The sequence below is a fragment of the Epinephelus fuscoguttatus genome, linkage group LG17 (assembly GCF_011397635.1).
Source record: "Epinephelus fuscoguttatus linkage group LG17, E.fuscoguttatus.final_Chr_v1".
NCBI lineage: Eukaryota > Metazoa > Chordata > Actinopteri > Perciformes > Serranidae > Epinephelus > Epinephelus fuscoguttatus.
Genome location: NC_064768.1, coordinates 37,239,604 through 37,264,626, shown reverse-complemented (window position 1 = coordinate 37,264,626; position 25,023 = coordinate 37,239,604). Strand labels below are relative to the sequence as shown.

The following is a 25,023-nucleotide window of genomic DNA, read 5'->3' as shown; positions in this document are numbered from 1 at the left end:
GGAGTTGTGTTACTACCCACTCTCCCCTTGGATCTCCGCAAATGTTGTGAGGACTCTAAAACTTCACCTGAGCTTCCCTCGGCATATGGGTGAGTAGATAATGGCTAAAGTTTCATTTTTGGGTGCACTGCAAGTGTTTGGTAATGACTTTGTATGTTTGTTTTACTGACTATTTAATTGCTTTATGTTGCCGCTTGTGTCTGTTGAGTTGAATCGATTCTATCGAATTCATTTCTATCGAAATGCAAAACGCTTCAATGATTACTGCCGTATTAGGAGGGGTGTAGTTAAAAAAGAATCTGAGTTGGGTGGTAGCCTAGTTTGCTAGTTCATCTAGTAAGCTTTCTTACCAAGTAGGGTCCATTTGATAGCGTTAGTTTGTTCCGTGGCAGCAAAATGTTTTAATGCCTATGATTGGATGGAAAAAAGAAATGGTAAGGATCATGAAGCTGAAAGGGAGCTGTCAATCAAGCGTGATCTGATCAAGTCCCCATAATCCAGAGAAACTGTATGAGCATCCAACTGAGCTGTTCTTTTTTTAACTAGGTTTTCTAATAGTTACGAACATTTATTTTCACCCAGGTTTGTGCCAATGTTTAATGAGACGTTTGTTTTTGATATCATTTTTGTGACTTTTTACTATTTCAAGCCAAGTTTCCAGTCATTTGAAAGACAATATTCACAACATGTTTGCTGTCAATTATAGGTCTGAGAAAGAAAGAAAGAAAGAAAGAAAGAAAGAAAGTTGGAATCGGCCAAAATCGGTGTCACCAAGTCTGACTTTTAAAATCCAGATATCGTCCAAGAAAATTGCTGTCGCTGCATCTCTACTCATTACATGGTCAGCGTCGGGACTGATCCTGAAACTGAGCTCATGCTTGTTGAGCAGTGGGATGTCTGCATTCACTAAGTTTCAAAAAGAAATGGTAATGTAGTGATGGGAGTTGGATCAGTTTCGGGTTTGCCAGTCCAGTCCGGTGTAGGAGCTTAAACCAGTTTGATTTTTTGCAAACCAGCTGAACCAGCATTTTTCCTTATGACACATTCTGGCAAACTATAAAGTAGCCTACATCAGCAACCTGTGCTCAGAGCATCACGGCACTAAATCCAACATGTATGGACTAATAGAGCCAGTGGTGTCTGACAGGCCGTGAGCCGAGCGCGGCAACATGAAGGAAATCGAATTTCTGTAGAGGCGGGAGGAGACACTAGTGGAGCACTTTGTGTTAGTTTGCATGCTGAGATGAGACATGGCAGAGTTAGTCTCTCAGGAAAACTAAAACTGCGGATAAACTGGGATTCTGTTTTTTAAAGTTCAAATGAGAATGAATTTATGTAATACCTTCTTATTTCGCTGGCAACTGGAGGAAGATTGCAGGGAGCTGAACATTTTTGGTAAATGACCATCGCTAATGACAACCTACTTGCAGTAAATATCACAGTATAAAACAAGTGTTTTCAGGAATAAAAGGACAGCAAGTAGACTACTCACCCATCTTTTAAGCGGTTACGTCTCCAGTCTGATCTGGTGCACACAGCTAATAGGTACGTGGTTTGTTCACATGAAGTAACAAAGAGCATATTCAGTGGAATCAGTGGGGAGACAGAGCGCTGATGTTACATGATCTGATGTGATAGCTGTAAGCTTGTTTGCATTTGGGATACGGTGTTATTAACTCAGGAGCGGCTGCTGAGTCAAGTGGGATGCCTGGTAAAATCTGGTATACCGGTACACCTGTCCAGTTCAGTCCAGAGTTTGGCTTAATATAAATTGATTTGAAAATGCTTTTTTCCCCAGGTTTACACATCTACTTTTATTGTATCAACATAATATTAATTGCTCATACAATTTTAGTATCACAGTCTTTGTGACTATTTATATTACGAATGAAACAGGAGACAAATAAATGTCATTGGAGGCGAAAAAGTGAAGGATTATTTCTGTAGAACAAAGGTATTCTCATGTTTCTTTTCCCACCACTATCTTCCTTGTGGCTTCTCTAAATCTTATCTCTGCTATTTGTGTTCCTGTTTTTCACAAAACTACCTGATAAACTGTGTGTTGTCAGTGACTCCAGATGAATACATAATCAACCTTTGGTAACACTTCTCCTCCTGTAATTTACGCAATCCTACCTGAAATGTATATGCAGTAAGGAGAGAGACGCACCTTGGAAACACTAACGAAAATGTCAATGCGTCAAATCTGCGGCTGGAAAATAGGTGTAAAAACGCCATAAATCTGGCCCCTGTTTACTTTTTCTGACTGGTTTTGTTGATGGAAATAATGGCTCTTTCCTTTCAGAAGAAAAGCTGAAAGTAGTGTGACGTTACATCACAGCAAACCTCTCAGACAGCAGGTTGCATGTTTAGAAAGCGTCTGACTTTGACAATGGAGACAGCAGATAATGACAGTTTCTTCCAACCATTTGCACAGTCTGACCCTAAATCCAACCAAGCAGATTTGGTTTGCCTAACTTGACAAAAACATAAGCAAACGGTTAAATGGGTAATTTTGCAAGACACCTATAAACAGCCTATTTCTTCACTGAAGACTTGCTGGGTCACTGGAAGGAAGCACAGCGTTATCATAATGTCGCCTACCTGTACATACTGACATCAGATTCTTCGAGCAGGACAAAGTGAAATTAAAACTTAGAACAAGCCAAACAAAGACTTCCTGTTTAATGTGATGGGTTATCTCTCTCCCTCTCTGTCTCTGTCTCTGTCTCTCTCTCCCTCTCTCTGGAAATTATTTGTCATAAGACTGAATGGCAGCAAAAAGCTTCCTCAGAAGACAGAAAAATGAGCCCTGATATTTCCAACTCTGCTGACTGTGTGCAGACCTCAGCAGGAACTACAAAGAAGAGGCAGAAACCAAAGATGATTGGCATAAAGCTACAAACCAAAGCACTGCTGCTTTCATTTAAAGTTGCACTGTGCACATGGCTGCTTATTTACTGAACTCGCCAGGCTGTTTTCTGTGCACCAAAGAAAACCAACAAGGACAAGAGAGCCAAAACATCTCATGCTGGCGAGTCCGGCTTTCTGTGGACGGAGCTGTCAGTAAAGCTCTGAGGAAGTTCAGCCAGAACGACTATCTCACTCTCTCTGTTCCCTTGTCTTTCATGATCACTTCTCAGCCACACCTCTTGGCTTCTATCCATTCGTACATTTTCCTCCTTCCCTATTATCCTCCACTATCCCAGCTAAACGACCTCTCCATGTTCACTTCATTGAATAGAGTAAGCCAGAAGTGAGGTTGTCATCTCTGTCACCCACATAGGAGCTCATCACTATAAATGCTTTACACTGCAGTCCATTTTCATGGTGTTATGTCTTTGTTAACATGTTGGGCACAGATCAGTCTCAGAACCCATTGGCTATCAGACTGACGACAGTAATCCTCTTGGGGAAACGGCCAATATTTCAAGAGATCCGCTGTAGCAAGCAGATGTCCAGACCAAGGCTTCCTCCTCTGTGCACTGTAGTGGCGGACATTGTTTTGGGGATCCTGTTGGTCACGGGATTCTTGAGGGATTCTCGAAGGATGATAGTCAATTTCACCATTCATCCCGTGACTGGGTTGTGACAGGAAAGAAGTGTCAACAGGAGTGAGCAGGACAGGAATCATTCCCTCAATCCCAAATGGATCCCTTACAGATTCGTTGACTCAAGCCCTAAGCACTTATAGACCTAGGACCAATTCCATTTCTTCCCCTTAGCCCTTGTCTTGGCCCTTCCCCTTGGTTTTGCGCGTTCACTTGAGGGGAAGTGGTGTCCCAATTCTCCGTCATGTTAGCTCTTCACCTGACAGAGAATTGGGACAAGGGCTAAGGGGAAGAGCTAGCAACATGAAGTTAGGCAGCAGCTATTAGTTTGTTTCCACAGAGCACAGGAAATACATGCTTGCAGGCATGAGCACGTGAAGCATGCGAAGTAAAATTGATTGTTTTTTTTGTTTTTTTTACAGAACATTATTGCAATGTTAATTTCCATTAGCGTGTTAATAGTAATTCCATTTATGTGTTAGCATCGAGCTAAAGGACAACTTCGGCATTGGAGCCAGAATTTGGTGCCAGTTCTATTAGAGTCAATGCGGTGGACACGGCAATTATAACCCATCATATCCTTGTTGTTTCAACTTTGACTGAAAAATCCTGCCACCAAATTAAAAGACACATAACGTGATGCTGGCTGACATTTTTTATCTGAAATACACATTTGTTTGCCTTACAATTACAGATCTGTTTTAAGCCACTGTTTGGTCCAAGATAGCTAATGTTACATCATGATACATAAACAAACTGGGTCCAATCCGTTATCTTTGACCAGACTGCAGTTATAACCAGATCACTTCTTAATGGCTCGGATTATTATTCTGGCTGGAAGAAATGATATAGTCAGTCAGGTAGGTACATATCTGCCAAATTAGGACTTGACTGTATGCTACAATGCCTTACGAAGGATGTCCACTGGATCTGTCGCGGGTGCAATTCGGCAATGGTGCGGACTCGCTCCGTCCTGGCATCAGTGTCCACTGGAACTATAGCGGCGTGCACGTGAGCGGCTGGAATTGGCAGATTGCGAGATCATAATGTCACGCGATAATCTGCAGAATTCCCTGGAGGTATAAAGACATGAGCAAACAAAGAAAAGATTTCTCTGCCTGCCAGACATTGACCACTGTAGGCCATTTCGCGATTTTTTTCTTGATTTTATGATGTTGATGTAGCGATGTGAAATACGATCCGGAGATTTCATGGGTGTTTTATTTTGAATATTGACTGGATACTCTCGTCCTTTCTGCACCTGACTTCCTGTTTGACTCAAAAGAGACATTGCTGGCTAACGTTAGCTAAACAAAGTGCAAATGTTTCTTTAGTTCACTGACAAGCAAAGTCACGAGTACCAGTAACTGCTGAAGGTCCAAATTTACAATAAATTGGCGAGTAGCACCACTTCCTGACAATAATATAAAACATTATCTACCTTAGCCCCTCTGAATATTAGTTAACATCAATAACATTAGCAGATTTGGTAGGTTATTCATAATCAAACACATGTAGCCTACAATACTAGCTGCAGGTAGGTTAGCTATCTTGGACCCAAGTGGGGCTTGAGTTAAGCTATATGCAGATGATGTCATGATCTGTTTGGAGACCAAAAATAAGGAAAACAGACACACAATTAGATTAAAAAAAATGTCAGCCAACATTACGTGATATATGATTCTTTTAAACTCATAAAAGGACTTCTCAGTCAAAGTTGAAACAACAAAGACTTGATGGGCTACAGTGCGATTTGACGTGCCTGCCATTGACCTTTCCTTCTTTTATATTGTCCTTGTGCTAATTTATTTATACCAGTTATCTTGAGAAATAGCAAAACAAAAATGAAAGTCAGCTGCTGATTTGGACGTCAGTTGCCATGGCAAGGATTGAAGTTTCAAAGCTTTAAAGCATTCAGGTCAGCCTTTCCAACACATAATGTTTATTATATAGACTAGACTAGAAAAATTTGACACACAGTGCTGAGCTGCATCTCAGAATAAACTCATGTTCCCAGCTTTCAGATGATGTATACCTCCTCTTTGTGGCATGTACCGTCTGTCTGATATCTCCTCATAAAGAATCCTTGACCCTGCTAAAAATGAAAAAGAAAGGGTTGGTAGAGAAGTGGAAGAGGTTAATTAGGCTCTGATACAGAGTTTGGAGAGTGAACAATAAACAGTTAGATACAGTTAAAAATATGAACACTAGATTACATGCTTTACTGTTTCCTGTGAATCCGTCATGCGTAGGTAGGCAGTAGAACAATGGAGACTCGTGTGTACAGAGGTAATTACAGAATGGAAATGTTCAGCAGTTTCGTTGTTGACCAACAATGGCGACCTACAAAATTGGTCATTGACCAGTGGAGCCTGTGAGGAAAAAAAATCTGCATTTCATCACCAGGATCTGATGGGAGACGTAAATTTATTTGGCAAATGTAGCGCTCCTGAGTCCAGGGGAGTCTCAGCTCTGCTCAGCCACACTCTGTGATTTAGGCTGTTTACATTTGGTCAATATATGAGAGGTTGTTCTGTGTTATGGTGCCGTATTTTAAGCTGAGACTCGTGTTCATGTGTGTTGCAGTAGGTCAGAGTGGCCATTAAGTGAGCAAGCACTTTTAATGGAAAAACAAAAATGATAGTAAATAGTGTCTGGTGGTCGGCAGTGATGCAATGTCTGGTGTCCATAAACATTAGCAAAGCAAAGCCCCCATTAGCATAAAAGCCTTTATATGCTAATGATCTCTCCTCTCTACTATCCCTGTGAACCCACGCTAATTCCAGCTCCTCCGAGACCTCACAAGACTACAAATAAAAATACTCACGGCCATTAGAAAACTTTTACGCTCTCTGTGTCGACGCTGAGCTTTAGAAAACGCAAAGCGCCGTGTTGTTTGTTCTTTGTGTTTATAAAAGAAAACACGCTTCTTTCATCAGATTTGAGATAAACAAGGTCACCGAGACACGCCGTTTGTATTGCTCTGAGTCAGAATATAATTGGCTGTGTTTTAAATTAAACTGCGATTAGAATTTACCATGCCTAATTTGAGTGTGATAAGACAGAAGTCCCAGCGGCTCCTGAACAGGAAGTCGCATGTAGATTTTCACACTCACATGTGCTTATTTTTGCTTTTGACTGACACACTTACTCGTCATGGACACTTTGTAGCCGTCGCATATTCCTCTTTGACGTTGGAGCTGGAGCTGGAAGAGAAGCCCCGCTGTTGAAGGAGAATCAGCTCTCAGTGCTCAACTGTTTCTTTTCTCCGCTTGAGGGCGGTCCAATTTCTATCAAGTAAACATCCTCGTCTGTCCCCGTTAGTCAGAAAATTAAGACTTTTTTTCCTCTCCTCCTGCCCTAAATCTGTGATGTTTCACCAATCATAATGGAGAAATGGAAAGCATAGAAAGAAAATGACCCAGAGAGCAACCTTGGTGGTTTTCTGCTGCTGCTTCAGAACAGTTAACTGCTTTTAAAGAAAGCTCAGTCGGTGTAAAAAGCTCAAACAACACGTTACCAAACCACAAGGTCACACCGCCTTTGATTTCTAGCAGAGCAGCTTGACTTTGCTTCCATCTTGATTATAGTGCAGGTTAGACTCAGAGCTCTGTGTTAATGCATCGAGACGACTGTACAGATCCGTATCTCACTGTAGCTGCTCTGCAGCAGAGCTTCATGGGCGGCATGCTTGTTTACCTAAACATTAAATCTGGAAAAAAATCAAACCACAAAATCTAAAACACTCAGGGTAAAAATCGGGTTTTTGTGCCACTTCCCCTGGGTGCAAATGCAAGGCTTTATTTCCAGACAAGAAAACATCCATCACTGAACCGGCAGAAACACCAGTTTTGTCACCTGCATTTTCTTTAATAGACAGGAAAGCAATTCAGCCACAAGACATGCTGTGTTTTGAGTAATGGACATGACTCACTTTTTCTCGACTGGAGGAGCTTGCCCTCCACCCTCGCTGTTCCTCTGTCTCCACCTACACATATAACCTGCCGCTGAATGTATCAAATTCATCGCTTCGGTTGTACCAAGTCATTCTGGCCGACGTAGGAAATCACTAACTGAAGTGGAAGGAGACGAGGCAGCTTGACTCCAAACATAATAAATTCCAGCACCTCATCATAAAGACCTGGGCCGCAGTGGACGTCTCATATTGATGATTTATAATACCATCCTCGTAACAGTATCTTTTAATGGTTTAAGATCATATGAACATGTTGTGTAGAAAGAGGATACACTGTATATCACCTGATCCATCCCAAATATGAACACATACACATTTCTTCTTCAATAATTCACTGAATTTATCACACAAGCTGATAAGACATAAAAAAAGTTTTTAATTTATACTCTGTTGTCTAAGTCGTGGCGGATGTTTGTGTCTTGTGTCAGGAGTCGAGGAGGAGTTCCTCCCCTGCACGCGGCCGTGCCTCGAGGAGCAGCACCCAGAGGAGCCCCACCCAGCCGCGCTCCATCTTCCAGAGGGAGAGGGGTTCAGAGAGCCAGAGGCGCCCCCCCAACCGCTGGGTACCGACCGGCTCCTCCAATCGTTCAGGACACATACGGCGAATATGTGAGTATATCAAAACTTGGGCTCTTATTCCAGTTTCTATTGTCTGTCCTTGTGAAGTGGATATGTTTGAGTTTTGGATTAAGCAAGTAAATCGACGTGCTAACTTAAGCAAGGCATTTTTCACTGTTTTGTAGCAACACTAAGGGATCAGTGCATCTTTAATAGCCACAGTATTAAGACATACAGTTACAACAACAGAGCATGTACATTTGAGGATGCTTTCAGGTGCATTTTAAAAACCATCTATTCCTTTATATGTCCAGCTCTGTTGTCATTGTTCTGAGCTGTTGTGTCCATTTCTGTGCAAGTGCATTGAAAAGATGCAAACACAGGACTCAGATTCACTTTATAAGCACATATACTTGGCCAATACAGCTGATTCTGAACTTGACCTTTTGATTTGGCCCACTCACCATCACAGCCAGCTGCTGTTGCAGCAGCAGTGGTCGTGACGCACAGCTAATGAAGGCAGAAAAGACACCTTTGAACACTGATTGCTGCATTTTGTGTCAAACATCATATAGTGACACATAACTTAATCAAGTCTGAAAACACAGACATGATGCATATTCTTTTTATAGTTCAGTGTGACCTGCACTCTGAGGATATAGTTATTACTTGATGTCCATATGGAATAAAACTCCACAATTCAGCTTAGAAACCGTAGATATGTATGCTCCTTATACCTCCAGAATCATTTCAGTTTTAAATTTTCTTCAGTATCTAAGTAATCCAGTGATACGTGTCTGTACATCCCTGGGTACGTTGCACAGTGAAACTGCTTTTAGCTAAGTGGGGAAACTTTTAAAGGTGCCAGTTTGATGAATGCAAACAAAATACAGGCTTTAAAGCAGCTGTGCGGAACTTTACGTTTTCATCAATTATAGCGCCCCCTTTGGTTGAAGTGGTATGACACCCACAGCCTGGTGTCGTAAAATTCCAACTGCAGCCAGCATTCGGCTTCATCCATAAAATCTCAACTTCAACCGGCAATTACCGCATGCATTTGTTTTGGAGAGCGAGAGGAAAATCGTAAATGTTCTGGTGTAGCACTGAATTTCTTATAAACTGAGGACAACTGCCTGCTGTATATTTGTGTTCATGGTCACAGTCACAGATAATTTTGTGGCATTTGTTGTAACGTTACTAGACAAAAGCAGTTCACATCAGCTAACGTTACATTTAGCTTGCATATAACTTCCATGTCGTCATATATTGAAGGGGAACAACGTCTAACAAGTTGCGGTATATTCTCTAAATAAAAACAAAAATTACATACCTGTTGATTAGGAAAAGGGCCAACTCGGGATCAGTTTTAAAACCTTTCAAATCTCTCAGCTCTCTCCACTTGGTGAATACCCGACCGAGGTTTACACGCGTTTAGGCTCGGGCCCTATCACTGTCCTGTTTAGCCTTCTTCTGTTCTTTTTCTTTTAGATGGTGTTCCTTCTTTATCCGCCATGACATCGAAAGTACAACCAAGTCCTTATAGATACATCTGGTAAAACTGTTACGTGTTCAGCAATGCCCATTGCGTACCGCTTACTCAAAGAACACTCTCTGTAAACACAGCTCCTTCTTCTTCTGTGGTTTAATGTCTGCGGGCCGCTGTGGGCATGAAGACTTACTTCCGCCTCCGGGTGGCGTATTCTGGTTTGCTGACTTCCGCTGTGTATGACCCGAGCGAGGCTACGCTAAATAGCCATATAGAGAAAGGCTTTTTTGTCGCTGTTGGGTTCAAATAAATATGCGGATCTTCAAGGGGGGGTGATACGAACTAGGGACAGTTTTATTAATGGTAAAAAGTTCTGCACAGCTGCTTTAAAAAAGGGCTCGAGCATGCCAGGTTTCACTTTCACCATAAAAAACTGGAGGAGTAGTTGTTGGGGGATGAAGTTGTTCCAAATTTGGCACGAATGGTCACTTGGACTCAACGATGAACTGATTAGATTTTAGTGGTCAAGGGTCACTGTGACCTTGTTTGTCTCATTCTTGTGAACGAGAACATCTTGAGGGAATTTCTTCACATTATGTACACACATCTACTTGGACTCATCGATGAACTGATGACATTTTGGCTGTCAAAGGTCAAGGTCACTGTGACCTTGCATCCATCTAATTCTCATGAACACGGTTCCTCAAGAACATCTTGAGAGAATCTCCTCAGTTTTGGTACAATTGTCCAGTGGGACTCAGTGATGAACTGATTAGATTTTAGTGGTCAGAGGTCACTGTGACCTTGTTTCTCATTCTTGTGAACACGAACATCTTGAGACAATTTATTCACATTAGGTACAAACATCTACTCGGACTCAGCGATGATCTGATAACATTTTTGTTGTAAGAAGTCCAAGTCCAAGGTCAAGGTCAGTGTGACCTTGCATCCATCTAATTCTCACAAATGCGATTCCTCAAGAACCTCCTGAGGGAGTCTCCTCAAATTTGGTACAAATGTCCAGTGGGACTCAGCGATGAACTGATTTGAATCTGGTGGTCGAAGGTCAAAGTCAAGGTCACTGTGACCTCACAAATCATGTTTTTGGCCTAACTCAAGAATTCATACACTAGTTAGGACAACACTTAATAGAAATGGCTGATAGGATGAAATAATGAAGTGATGACACTTAATATCGAAAAGGTCAAAGGTCAACTTCACTGTAACATCATAGTGTTCTGAAGAAACGCTTTCCTGGCCTTTCTTCAAAGCCATATCTCAGGAGCAGAAGGGGAGACATTTGGTCAGATACTGACTTGGTGACCTTGAAACTGTGCTGACTGTATAGATCTTCTGTGCTGCTGGGGGGAAGATGTGTGTGAAGCATGTTTTCACAGACATGGATGTACATTATAGGTTCAACTTGCCTGGTTTGCAGAGGTATACAACCACAAAGTGGTAACTGTAGTCTTGACTTTTTTGTGACCTCTAGGATAATCACAGCCTCGAGGATGGATGGCTTTTATAGGTGTTTTGACAATATGGGGGTTTCTCAGATGTTTCCAGAGCAGTGCTCACCATCCAATTGTCAAAAAATACAATGCGTTTTTGTGTCTCAATATGGTAATCTGGAGGAATTTTTGACCATTTTTATAAATTTGTGAGCTTTAACAAATGCTTAAACTTAGCACCAAAACTGTGTAACAAATTGTGTCAATTCAAAAATTGCTGCAACAAGAATGAGAATGACCATCATATACTTTAATCATAATGTTCTCAGTCCCTTCACACTCTAAACTTTCAAAGTTTGAATAGGTGCCTTACCAAAACACTAAACTTATTACATATTTACGGCTAGATAAACTTGACCCACAGTGCTGAGCTGCACCTCAAATTCATCTTCAGGTTCCCAGCTTTTAGATGATGTTCACCACTTTAATGTAGAATATACTGTTGACCTGCTGCCCCCCCCACCCCCCTCCCCCCAGACCAAGTGGTTTAAGACGCCGATTTCAGCACAGATTATGTGGCTGCCTAAAAATCAGCCTGTACGAGTTGGACTCCACCATGTTTAGTTTTTCATCAGGTGTTAACATAAAGAGTATGATTTTGCTATTGTAGCCAGCATTGTGATTTAGTCTTGTAGCTTACCTGCACAGTCTTATGGGAACCTGGCTGTAATATCAACAGCTGCCAGAGATGAATATATTAGGCTTAGAGTCAGAGTCTTTGTGCATTTGCCAAGAGAGTCTCCAGCCGCACTGTCAAGGCAAGTTCCCCAGAGACTCCAGCATCAACATCGCATATTTAGCAGATAGAGGGAGAGAGGAGGTGGCCCACGTTGGAAAATTGCCCCAGCAGCCCATACCTAACCACATCTGACAGGTTTATTCAGAGGTTGCAATTCAAATGTGTGGAGGTCGTAGAGAATGACTCCTGGACCAGCTGTTTCCCATCATTGTCACAGTTGTAAACTGCATCCCCCGACACCTGCACCTGTGTATCTGGGTGGAGGAAAAAAAGACCCCCAACATCTGCCGGATGATAAATCTCAGCACATCGCTGCAAATTAAAGGCTGAATGAGTTTGACTCTGTGTTATCTGAATACATCACCATCCCAGGACAAGTGTTCTCCATCGGCCGCTGACAAATAGGCACTTGTATTCATCAGCGAAATGACAAAGAGATGTTCCTTGTTCACATTTGTTGCCTTCATTTATCAGTGCTTAACATTCGCTCATATGCATGTTCCCATCGTTCTTTGCTGCGCGGCATCGCCACAGGCCAAAACATTTGTTCAGCTGGAGGCGTTATCTTCCTCTCTCTTGTTCAGACTAAAAGCACCAGACCTGGGTTACCTCTTGGTGTTTTTGTCATGATGACGCATGGATGTACAATACCTTTGTCTGGATGGTTTTCAGTTTGCATAATCTACCTCTGTTAAAGCTCCCGTTTGTATCAAATTACTCTGAATCCAATTGTTACCAAACAAAATCACAGAAATGTTATTATCCCGTGATCCAGTCTTGGCAGCCCCCATCAGTCTTCAATGTTCCTATGATTACAGCCAAATCTCATTTCATGTAATTCATTAGGTGCATTGAGAGCTCTGTCTTACCTGCTGGTAATCCCATTGGAGAACAATTAAACATGATGTAATTCTCGTTTCAGAAACGAGGCTGCATGCTATCTTTTTTGTGCTTTTTCAGATTTTGCCAATGTGAAATCCGAGGAGGCTAATCAAAGTAGCAGAACTTGTTTCATGCATAATCTGGAGCTATATCTAAGTGTTTGTTTTTGTTCACACAGTAGCTTAATTCCTCTGGGTGAGAAGACCAAGAAATGTGCAATGCACGTGGGTTGGTATTGTTTATGTTAAATCCTGCAGATACAGTAATCCGCTCTGAGCGCTGCGGGTCCCCACTCACTGTTGTGGCATTAAAAAAAATAATAATACCCATCCCCCTCTCCGCATGTCCAGCCCTTTTGAGAGCCAAGCATTGTTAATTGAATCGTGTTCTCTGTGGCGCTGCCCTTGTAGCAGTTTTAATCTAAATTGGGTGTAATGGTTAGGAAAATATTTCAGATGCAGCAATAAAGAATGGGGCCCAACTGGTGTCATGAAGATAAGACTAAAACCTTTGTACATGGGAGGAGTCCTGTGATTTGTAAGAACTCCACAGAAAATGAATCTCTCTTGCAAATTTTAATCAAGTGTAATTTTCACTACAAGTTAGACATTTCAGTCATCATTCAAGATTTTTTTCTATGTATAGAAATTCAGCTGTAATTTGTTTCTGTAGCACAAATATTTTTTTCTTCTACTTGTACCAGCGATGCAGTGCAGCCTTAGCGACGGCAATGTTGGGGTGTGGGTCAGGCCACTACTTTGGTCCTGACTGAAATATATTAGCAAGTTTTGGATGGATTGCTATGAAATTTTGTACATGCATGGGGATGAATAAAGTTATTCTTATTCTTATTCTATACTTTAGGTTTAGTGCTAATTAGCAAGTGTGAGCATGCTGGCATGAAACTTAGGCATGAAACTAAGGCAGTAAAGATAGAAAATAGAATTCCTTTATTGTCATTACACATTTGAAAATTAAAGTGCCACATCTGATAAATACAAATTACCATACCTATACACACTTAACAAGCAGCATAAAAAGTCATATAAAAACATTAAAAATCACAGATCTACTAAAGACAACTTAATAGATATTTAACGTTATAAAAAATCTAAGTGAGTGGTAAGTGGAAGAAGCTGTTTTTGAGTCTGTTAGTCTGGCTTTTAAGGCTCGCATAGCACCATCCATAGGGCAGCAGTGCAAAATGTTTATTCGCGAGATGGAAACTGTTGTGTTAATATGGAGATAGATTTGTTTCATAATTATGTGTATGAACAGATTGACAATACGTGTGTAAATGTGTAATCTGTAAATATAAAACACCTTCCACAAATACAAAAAAAGATTTGTAAACTCACAAAAATATTTTGCAAGTATAAAACAGATCTGCAAATACACAAACAAATTCCACAAAAAAAAATATCTGTGAATACATTAAATTAATTAGCAAATAAATGAAGAGCATTTGTGAATATCTTCCTAACATTTACAACTTTCAAACAGGCATTTGTGAACTCATATTTGTGAATTGAAAAAACATTTGTGGATCTCAGTTCTGCACGTGTGTATTTGCCTTTTACACACACGGAGTTTTGAAACAAACTTTCCGCCAGTCCGAACGAAATGCACTGGTATCACTCTCCATATGTTAAACATTATACCTGCTGTAGCATTGTCACTGTGATTATGTTAGCATGCTAGCATTTAGCTCACAGGGTGGCTGTAGGATTGTAGGGCCCTGTTTAAATGATCTGTCAGTGTCCAACTTCACTTTTGCAAGTTAAATGGCGCAAAACCAGGGCACAAAGTAAGGTGCAAGGGGCAAGGGGGTTATATTTAGTCCCTTAATTAATCATAGGTGCATTTGGGACATAATGTGAATTCAACCAATCAGAGTGTCATCTCCCATTCCCTTTAGAAGCCGTTTTTCTGCTGAGAGCAATGCAGTAAAAGCAGTAACGTCACTGCAGCAACTATCGTGGTGCATTTAAGCAGCAAAACAAAACACTGTAGTTATAAACTTTACAGAGGAAACAGAACTGAACTTTTAACTTCTGGAATAATTAATAAAGTTACACTGCTCCTTGTGTGTACGTGCACACAGGGGTTAGGGTAAAGGTCTCTCTCAATGTGGGAGTGAAACAGCAGCTCTGCTCTGCTCTCTGCTACGTTCTCATTTTAGAGAATGGTATTCATAATTTTCCTTTTAATGATATATTATTTCACCCACTCACAACCCAACCATGCATCTCTGTGTGTGTACAGTAACGAGCAGAGTGTATGCACCTTGTGAACACATCTATGTAGGTGCATCTGACTGTCTGAATAATGTGCCCTTTATGTAGCAGGGAAATACTACACCATTCCGACTTTTTGTTGGTCAATGGCGCAGTTGTTTCTGCCGCTTTGAAATAGCAATACACCCACAATGTTCCTGTCCAGGTGTAAGATAGGATCCTTAGTCTTTTTTTTTCCTTACAGGGACTTAACAATGGGAGCAAAAAATGTGACATTCATTGCATGTCTCAGAAATGATGACCATGTCGGTTCCCGTATATGGTTATCCCTTTCACCTCACCATAAAAAAGTCCTCTGTTCACACCCATTGTGTGGAGTATGCATTTCCTCCCAGTTCCTGCATGAACAGACGAGTGCTGCTACCTGCATCAGAGACAGTGATGTTAAATTTCCCGGTGCAGATATTCCTGCAGGGCTAATTCATTAATGACATGAATTCCTCTGAGAACACTTGGCAGGTGTGAGTACGCTTTATTTAAAACTTCGCCAAGATCCAAAGCAAAGGTGGTGAAATAACAGTAGGGAGAGCTAAGACATTTGTCAAGTGTAACACAGGGTAGTGATACTTCAACTTGATGCATGGGCCAACTTTTTGGCATCCTCAATCTGATAGCTTGAGTAGCATTTCTACCCCTGCAGCGGAAAAGCTTCAGCAAATTCCAGCCTGTTCAGCGTTCTGAAATATGCTGGCAGGAAGAGCCGAATAAATGACACACAGCTTTGAGAAATTTGGAGACCAAGACAGATGACCGAGGGTTACAGATGCTGGATTATTTGTTTTCTTTGAACAATATCATGGGGTCTTATTTTGCTTTCATTGTTGAGAAGTTAAGAGCAGTGTGTGGCACAGCTGTGCGGAGGCGAGACTTTTCTCTTTGAACAGATGGTATCGTACTAAAGTCATCTGGGAACAACAAGGCTTTTATTCTTCTTTTGATTTGCTTAATTTTCTCGCTTTGTTGTTTGCATTTGTGACACCTTTTTGGTTTGAGCGCGGGCCACGCGGCATGTGCAGCTCTCCGCAAAGTTCATAATGGGAGGACAGCGTGTTGTTGAACTCATTTGGATTTAGTAGAGTGTGCAGGGAACAAATCCAGTGCCTGAAAAGCCTGCTCTGGGTGTCAGTGGCATCCTATCTGTTACAGTGGTATTGTAGAGCACAGTGGAGCGGCTGTGATACCGCTGTTGTAACATGCAGTGCCAGGCCCTCTGTTAGTCTTCAGTGGCCTCAGAGGCCAGTCCTTATCTTTTAACAACACGCCTCTCAGCCATCCACTGGCATACAAATGAAAGACTCACTTAGGGGCTGCTCTCTCTCTCCCCCCTCTGTCTTCACCCCCTCCTCCCCCCTCCAACCTCTCACTGTCACACTAATCCTGTTTAGCGTTGGAAACACAGCGCTGTTGCAGTTGTCGTGCTATTGTGCTCTCCAAGATATTTTGAGCAAATGGTATATCAATACAAACACATCAGATATTATAATAGCTCCAATCACACTATCATCGCAGTCTGCTTTCCATTTTCAAGCTGTTTTTCCTTTTGTCAGACACCAAAAGAAAAGAATCACTTTCACTGTGCCAGTGTGATTTATAAACCGGGCATGTTTCTGCTCTCAGCTCGCTTGTAACTCAATTATAGAGGAGCTGCTCTAATAAATGGCAATAACATGCCATTGTTAAAGTTTAATATGGTCCTTAATACCAGGCAGTGTTGTCCAATGCAAGTGGACAGCACCTAGAGAGAGTCGCCATCGAGACGGCAGGAGGACTCAGTTAACACTAATGGCTAATGGCTTGTGCTGAAAACTAATCAGGGTATCTCGGTACCTGCTCTGCTACCACTGTGTTTGGTCAGCACCACATACAGTGCTGTGTGCATTGTGTGACAACGCAGTCCAGGTATTGTATGTCTCTGAAAACCCTGCATTACATTTGCATGTTTCATACGTATCATAGCAACATTTCTAAAGTGACGTAGTATGAGCTGACTGTCATCAGGAGGTGGAGCGGAGGGTAGATGGTGTGATGCCTGCCAAGCTGCAGACCAACAACAAAAACAGGTGATTGTTAGGAGGTCATTGTTGTGTTTCCTGCCAGGATAGTACCAGGAAAAGCGGATGTTTTTACCTAGACATTGCTGCAGTTTCAGCAGGGAATGTGCCCCCAAGATTGTTTTCTTTGTTTTGGGCCCAAGCATGTTTTCCCAACCTTAACCAAGTGGCTTTTGTGCCTAAACAAGACAAGATAAAGAAGAAGTTTCAACATATCCAATAATACATAATACGTATCCATGGTTTGCAGAATCCTACAGTGCCAATGTTTTTCTTGAGATTGGGTTGATATATGACAAAAAGAAACAGGCTGTCTTTGTAGTGTAGGGAAGAGTTTGGTTTCCAATGTGTACACGAGATTTTAGTTACATCTGTTCAGATATTAGTTAAGTATTACCTAGTGGACCTACAGCATTGGTGACGAATGGACACTTTAGCTCAAATATTTTAACAGATCCTAGAAATGATAATAATGCATTCTTAAAAATGTACTAAGAGAAGAGTTCCTCGAAACCTTGACTAATTTTGCATTTGCTTGCAACCTAGAAATCAAATAAAAGGATTTGTGTAACATTAGCTGTGGATGTTCATGGTCCCCACAGGATGAATTCCAATGTTTTACTAACCAGCACCCACACTAATGCCAGAATTCACACTTTTTTACAAGAAATATCAGAAATTACTGAGCACATTCATGCTCTCCAGAGGATGAACCTTGTGCATTTTGTTGGCCTAATTATGTTTTCTATAGTGCCACTCTTTTAAATTTGCATGGCAGATTTCCATAATTAATTCATCTGATTGAAGGGATAAACATTTTTTATTTGAAAGACCCTATAGTCTTTCCTCTGGCACTATCATATTGTTGGTATTTCGTCACACTCAGCACTGTGACATATAATGAGGCGTAATCGTAGCCTCTGGGTTCTTCAGCAGGCATTTTGTGCTAGGAATGCCAGTTTAGGTTGATTTCTCTTTGAGTAGCCCAGCACCCATTAACCTGTGCTAACCGGTTCATTATTAGGTGAAAACGCAATATGAGATGAAATAAAAGAGGCGCTTTCCTTTTGGTCCAGTCCTCTATTCACTCAGTGAGAGCTTCAGTGCTGCATACAAAGTGCTATCAATTTATAGGTGGTGAAATTTTAATGTTTTGTGATGTAAATAATTTGCCTTTAATTGTATACTAGCCCATACCCAGTGAGTACAGCATACCATACCATGACTTAGTCATACCAAAAATTAGAACAACAACAACAACATTGGTCCACAGGGGGAGCCACAGTGATCGGTCACATTTTAGTCATTTTGAAGCATTTTTCTGTTGTTATAGCGCCACCCAGTTGCCAATTAGAGTTAAATTTCTCCAGTCACCTTGAGGCGTCCTGTTCTACATATCTACCAAGTTTAGTAAAAATCCATATGGCGGTTAGGCCTAGATAAGAAATGAGCTCTCTAGCGCCCCCATTTTGTTTGATGGGCTCAATAATGGAGGGGTCCCCTCAGATTATGTGTGGTCATATGCCTACAAAGTTGCGTGGTGATGGGTGAAACCCTTGAGATGTTATACACCTTTATGTGATGAGCCACGCCCTCCGCAATATTCATTGCCTTATAGAAGCTCAGTTTTAGGAAGTTTTCCAACTTTTGCCAAGAGGGAACTTTAGATATTGGTCCCTAGATTATGTTCACCCAGTTTCATGCAGATCGCTCAAACTTCCTAAGAAGAGATCCATTTGAAGTGTTTTTCCAAAAATTCAAAATGGCGGAAAATCTATATAAGCGGAAGTTATGGGTTTTTGAGGCAAATGTGTTCCTCACGAGGAGAGGCATCTCTGTGCAAAGTTTCATGTCTCTACGACATACGGGGCATGAGATATGCCCATTCAAAGTTTGCAATTTCAGTCGGTTGCTATAGCGCCCCCCTTTGGCCAATTGATGTAATATTGCTTCATTGGCATCCTCCCATGACCCTCTACCACTGTGCCAAATTTCACATGGATTGACCAAGTCAGTGAGGAGAAAAACATGGAACAGACACACAGACAGAGTTTTCATCATTATATAGTAAGATTTTTCTCAGCTTTGCTGAGAGACCGCTCACTAGCTGTGTTAACATGCAGAAACACCGTGCCCAGTGCCGACCCTTTGGTCTTCACTGATTAGCTAGCTCTGGCCGCTCTGCACTGTGTAGCACCCAAGTCAAGTGGGAGCTAGCTTGCAGCGCCGCTCATTTGGCAATTACTCCCAACCCATGTTGGTGGAACAGTTTTTCTGTTGAAACAATGTGCCCACCCTCCCCCAGGTAGCCCCGGTTAATGGTTGGTATCCATGTTTTGAACTAAAGGCGGTGGTATATCAGCCAGCATTGCCATGTTTTCATGTGACATAATCTCATGATAGCAGCCTGATGAGAATCAATCTTGTCAGACTTCAAGTAATATTTTTGTGTCACTTGGAGTTGAAGTTGGCCCATGATAGACAGTGATAGACAGATGGTTCATCCAATCACCTGCCAAGTATTTTGTAAAAGCGCCTGCCCTTATTTCAAACAGTTTCCAACAACGGCTTTTCAGATGGTTCCATGTAACAAACCATCTGGCGTGTCAGGTTAGATAACTTTCAACTTACAAATGCATTAACACCTCTAAGAAGCAACTGACAAAGCCCTACCATTTTTTGGACGGCCTCTGGAGAGAATGCGCAAGACGATGTCTGTTGGCGGCTCCATCACCTGCTTCTCTTGTGTCACAGCGTCCATGAGCAAGATGCTGAACCTCAGCTGTCCCTGATGTTAAGCGCATCGTATTGCATGATTGCTTTCCACCCTCAGTTTGTTCGTGTGTGTGTGACATGGTAAGTGAGGAAAATTGTTGCAGCAATTTGGATGAAAGCTATAAATGCAATACATTTACGCAGTTAAACACCACCTCTCTCTGGAACATACATACAGTATATGGGTTTTCCATATGAAGAACTGTTGGGTATGTGAATAAAAAGAACAGTCACATGGTACAAAATAAGTATTATGAGACTGAGTTACAAGAGCCTTAATTTGTATCACATGGACGATGTGAATAACATTAAGTCAATTAAAACATGTCAAGGAAAAGTCACTAAACTCTGTTCCAGAGACTTCAGTCCCTGCCAAAAAAGAAGCTAAAAGAACATTGTACTCTGTAATTATTTTCCTTTTTTCATTAATAACATTTCCACCCAGCCTAATGCTTGCCTTACACAAGTTTATTCATCAGGTTAAGTCTATGTGTTCTGTACAAGAACATTTCTCTGCATCACTGAATAGATGATGCAGCTTCATAATTTACAAAAGCTTCAGGTTTTCAATGGTAGGAAAAATGGCATTTTAAAATCTGACCTGTTGTATTCTTGAACACATCCCTGGCTGCTTTTATAAGATAGGAATATAATTATGAATGTTATTTTTTTATGCCAAAGGAAATTAAACTCTACAATTTTTTTTTGAACATGTAGACACAGTGTTTCCCAAAGATTTAGAATCTGTGTGTAGCAGAAGCTAACGACCAGGGTGGGGAGAGGTGGGGGGTCTCGAACTTTTTGGTGTTTTTCCTTGCCTATGTGTCCTTGTGTATCAGTATAGCTCCCCTCTCTAAATCCAGTATTTGCAGGTCCTTGAACGCAGCACAGGTGAAACTCTTCATGGGTTAAATTCTTTCCTTAGCAGCAGTTTGCAGAGTTAGAGTCGTGGAGTAGATAATTGATCAGTTAATCCGATCAGAGATGAGCAAATCAGATCAGTGGATGGGAGGAGCAGCTGCTGCAAAACAACTTAGAGACCCAGCGCAATAAATGGTTAAGTTTCAGTTGTATTGCGCCTGACATCCTGCTGCTCTGGCTGTGCCCAGAGCACACTCTGCGCTTTGAGAGTTTGGAGCTCTGAATATTTGAACAGTATATGCACGAACAGTGCTCCTAATGAACGGTCCATCTCAAAAAATAGTTCAGTCAGGAACACTTTTCTTAAAGAAAACTTTATTTCCATTTGCAGTATTATATTTGGCGGTATGGCTCTGTTCTGGGGCCTCTCTGCCTTTCCTTGAGCCTATGCAAAAAGTCTCTTCCATGCGCCTACATGCAAAGCATAAGGCTGAGAGAGCACACCTGTCTGCCCTTCCATGTGCTAACAAGGAAAGCCTGAGGCAGAGAGCAAACCTCCCTGCCCTTCCATGTGCCTACATGGAAAGCCGAAGGCAGGGAGAGCAGCAGCAAAGACCCCCGGGAACAAAACAGAAGCAGCATCAATGACAAACAGAAATGACATTGATAAGTCAGACAACATGAAAAGGAGGAGCTGGGGTGGAGGCGGCTTGCAGAGGAAGCAGCAACAGTAGGCAGGCTAGAGCAGTTTAAATAGGGCGCCCTGAATGAGATTTGCCAGTTGGTTGCATAGAAAAGAATCATGTGATCTATCAGCTGAATCCTTAACATCAGTCAGCTGCTCCATCAGCTGATTGGACTGTTTGAGATCAGCCGATGTAGCTGGGATGTGAGCTGAGCTTGACATGGTGTCCTGCCTGAACCAACACTATGCTCAATAAAATCAAAACACGGCGGCACATGTTTCAAACGTGGCAGGCCGCCACAAATAAATGAATGTGTAGGAAACCCTGAGACATTTCCTTGTCTTCCTTCTGGGTCTCAATCGTGAATGTAAACTTGTCCCACTGATGTGAAATAACGTTGTATTAACCTCTGATAAAAGTTCATGACATCAGTGTAGAGCTATAGAACTGGTACAGCCCATGCAGCTCATTATTTTTAATTAGCTCCACCTTTTCAGTGGGTTGCTGCCGGAAAATTTATGATACCACAGCTCTGTGTCTCTTACTGCAGAATACTGGGCCCTGAAGGCAATTGCACACCTTTTGTGACTGTTTCTCACATCAAATTGTATAAGTCTGCTGCCAAGACACAAAGTTCACTTTCCATTTATACTCCTGCAGGACTGGAAGCTTCATGTCTGGCTGCTAATTAACTGTATTAATTTATCTTGAGATAATGAACAGTGCATGATTTATAACACTGTTTTGCATTGTTTTTCCTGTAATACAGGTCGTGTTACATAGATTAAACCATCATGTATACATGCCATATATTTGTAGACAGTTCACAGAAGTCATGTTATAATTTAATTTTCTGAAAGGACCCGGTAAAGGTGTAAACTCAATGTTCTGCTTTTTTCTTTAGTTTATCATCATGTGTCCAAATGCCAAGCACAGTCATGGCCTTATTTTGAGTCAGTTTAAGCTAAACCAGTTGAGACACTTGACTTTGTCGTCTCATACAGGTTTTGACTGTCTTCATGTTTTTATACTCAAAAAAAGTATTTTACTTGACAGCTGAGGCTGCCTGCGCAATCACAGCTACATGGTTTTACTTTTTGTCCTCCTGTCGAGATTCATATCATTCAATATTCATGACCACGCTTGTTTATTCCAGCCTGCAATAGGTACTGTATAATGGAGACAACTTTTAAATAGATTGGAATAGAATGATCCCCAGAGTTTCGAGACAAAAACAGGCGTGTTTCTGACAAAAACAGAGACATTATTTCAATTTCAAATGGGACGACAGTTCTGGCAACGCACAAACTTCCTTCAGTAGGTGCCTTTTAGTTAAAGCTGTTTCAGCTTCAAAGACTTCAGCTGTGGCTTTGAGCAAACAGTGAATGTTGCATTGTTTTTTTTTCTTGCTATCATTTTTTTCCCACCACTTTGAAATGCCGAAGTATTTACAATTCATAGATGAAATACAGCTGATTGTAACCTGATGCCCATGCTGTGTATATGAGGGGAAAATGTCAGCAGCTTACAAAAAAGAGTCTGCTAATTCAATGTTATGTACACTTAGCTGCTGTAGAATATTCACCTTAAGCTTGAACATAATCAACCACACCAGTAGATCCCAAATATTATTTTATCAGCACCGCTTCTTCTTAACAGCATTGATCCGTGCAGCGTTTTTTCTATAACTCTGTGCTCAGTTTGCCATTTCTTTATTTGTTTGCAAAGTGGTCATGACACACTGTTAATTATTGTTGGGAAAACAAGTGTTCTTCTCCAGATGGAGGCTCATATGCTGAGAGCAGTGACTCAATATATTCTCACCAACTTGAGGTGGACAAAGTGGATGGGCTGGTCTGACAGAAGGGCAGCAGTAGCTCTGCTCACTAAATCCATAACACTGCAAAAGTATTAAATGTCCCTTTAGGTGGCGAGGGTTACTCCTGGTACACACAACAGCTGTTACAAGACAGAGGGTTGTCTTTGGCTTTACAACAGTCAGCCCCCTCTTCAGAGCTACAAAGAATAAACCTCTAACGTAACAAAAGTGTTGCGTCATAACCTTCAAAATGGTAGTAAATGAAACCAATGCCTATAGGTGCCAAAAACTGCAGTTCCTGTAATGGCCACTTTGAGAATGAATTCAAAAGTGAGTCAATCCCCAAAGACTTCCATATTAACATGTCCAGCTTTACTGCAGAAATAAACATGTTTACAGCCTGGTACAAAAACAGTTTGGTCTCTATAGCTTAGAGGTGTAGACTTGAGCCACATGACTAACTCGAGTCAGACTGAAGTAAAAAAGACTTGAGGCTCAGTGTGACAAAATTAAAAAAGACTTGCAACCCAACTTGGACTTAACACCAATGAGTTGTGACTTCACCTGGAACTGAACCTTTTGACTTGAAAATACTTGATTCCTACCTCCAAACCCCAAAATTATACAGTATGTAATTTAAAACTCGCACCACAAATCATTTAATTTCCATTCAAATTCCTAGCAAGTCAGAACTTATTTCCACAAATCATTTTTGTTTGAACCAATCCCACAGCATCCAACCAAGTTGCATGAGAGAACCATGAAGAACTAATGTTTTGTTACTGAGCACCAGTTTGAAAAAATGATACCAACAATGATTCAGATTCATTCACATACAAAAACAACATAGTAGTCTGCAAAAAACGCATTGCAGTATGCATAACGTGTGGGTCAAAACTTTTAGTTCGACACCGAACAACTTCCAACTTTGTTTGATATTTGAAGGTATGTAAAAAAAAAAAAGTAAGTCAGTGCTAATAAAGCTTAACTTAGCAAGCTAATCCTTAGCTAACATTAGCTCAACAGCCAATTAACTTTTTAACAAAGCTGTTTTACCAAATGAATACACGTTTTAAAAGGCAGTTATGATTTTTGTAAATTTGTTATTACTCTGTTGTTAAAATGGCATTACATTTGGCAAAGAGTGCATTATGACTTGTTTAGGACTCAAAACTCAAGATTTGGGACTCAGGATTCGACATGATACTTGTCAGTCTTGACTCGGGACTTGAGTGCAAACACGCTTGAGACTTTTTTGTGTCTTGCTAAACAATGACTTGGTCCCACCACTGCTATAGCTAATTTCAACATTCATTTTTATATAACTCACCGGGGCGGCAGTAGCTCAGGACTTGGGCTGGGAACCGGAGGGTCCCTACCCGGACCAAATATGGAACGTGGACTGGTAGGTGCCCTTAGTGCCCTTGAGCAAGGCACCAAACCCCCCAACTGCTCGGGGTGCCTGTCAAAGGGCAGCCATGGGCCTGTCCATCCCTCTGTCCTCCAGAGCTCTGCCCCCTGGTCCAAATATGGCAACTTCTGGCTCCAGAAAACCAAGATGGCGACAGCCAAAATGCCAAATTTGAGGCTACAAAACAGGAGTCCACAAACCAATTGGTGACTTCATAGTGGCACAGTCCAGTATTTTTATAAAGTCTAAAGCAACATGAGGTCATGTATTGTTTAATTCTGATTATTGTGGGACTACAAGAGTTGCTAAGGTCCAAGTTCATCTCAACTTTCCTCCTCTAGTTGTTTTTAGATCGCCTTCTCAAATCATCTCCGTTCACCTTTGTGCCTGCTACCATTTACATGTTTACATGTGTAGATA

At 41.3% G+C, this 25,023-nt stretch overlaps 2 protein-coding genes across 3 annotated transcripts in view; one reads left to right on the top strand and one right to left on the bottom strand.

The window, feature by feature from the left end:
• fam135b (family with sequence similarity 135 member B) overlaps positions 1 to 25,023 on the bottom strand; it is a 675,785-nt gene that overhangs the window by 353,951 nt on the left and 296,811 nt on the right. The window lies entirely within an intron of this gene.
• khdrbs3 (KH domain containing, RNA binding, signal transduction associated 3) overlaps positions 1 to 25,023 on the top strand; it is a 176,240-nt gene that overhangs the window by 111,846 nt on the left and 39,371 nt on the right. For both annotated transcript variants that reach the window (XR_007451470.1, XM_049602111.1), the window contains exon 6: positions 7,956 to 8,136. Coding sequence is in view for 1 of the 2 variants with exons in the window: in XM_049602111.1 (XP_049458068.1) it covers positions 7,956 to 8,136 (181 nt within the window). In the remaining variant the exon portion in view is untranslated. The remainder of the gene's footprint in view (positions 1 to 7,955; positions 8,137 to 25,023) is intronic.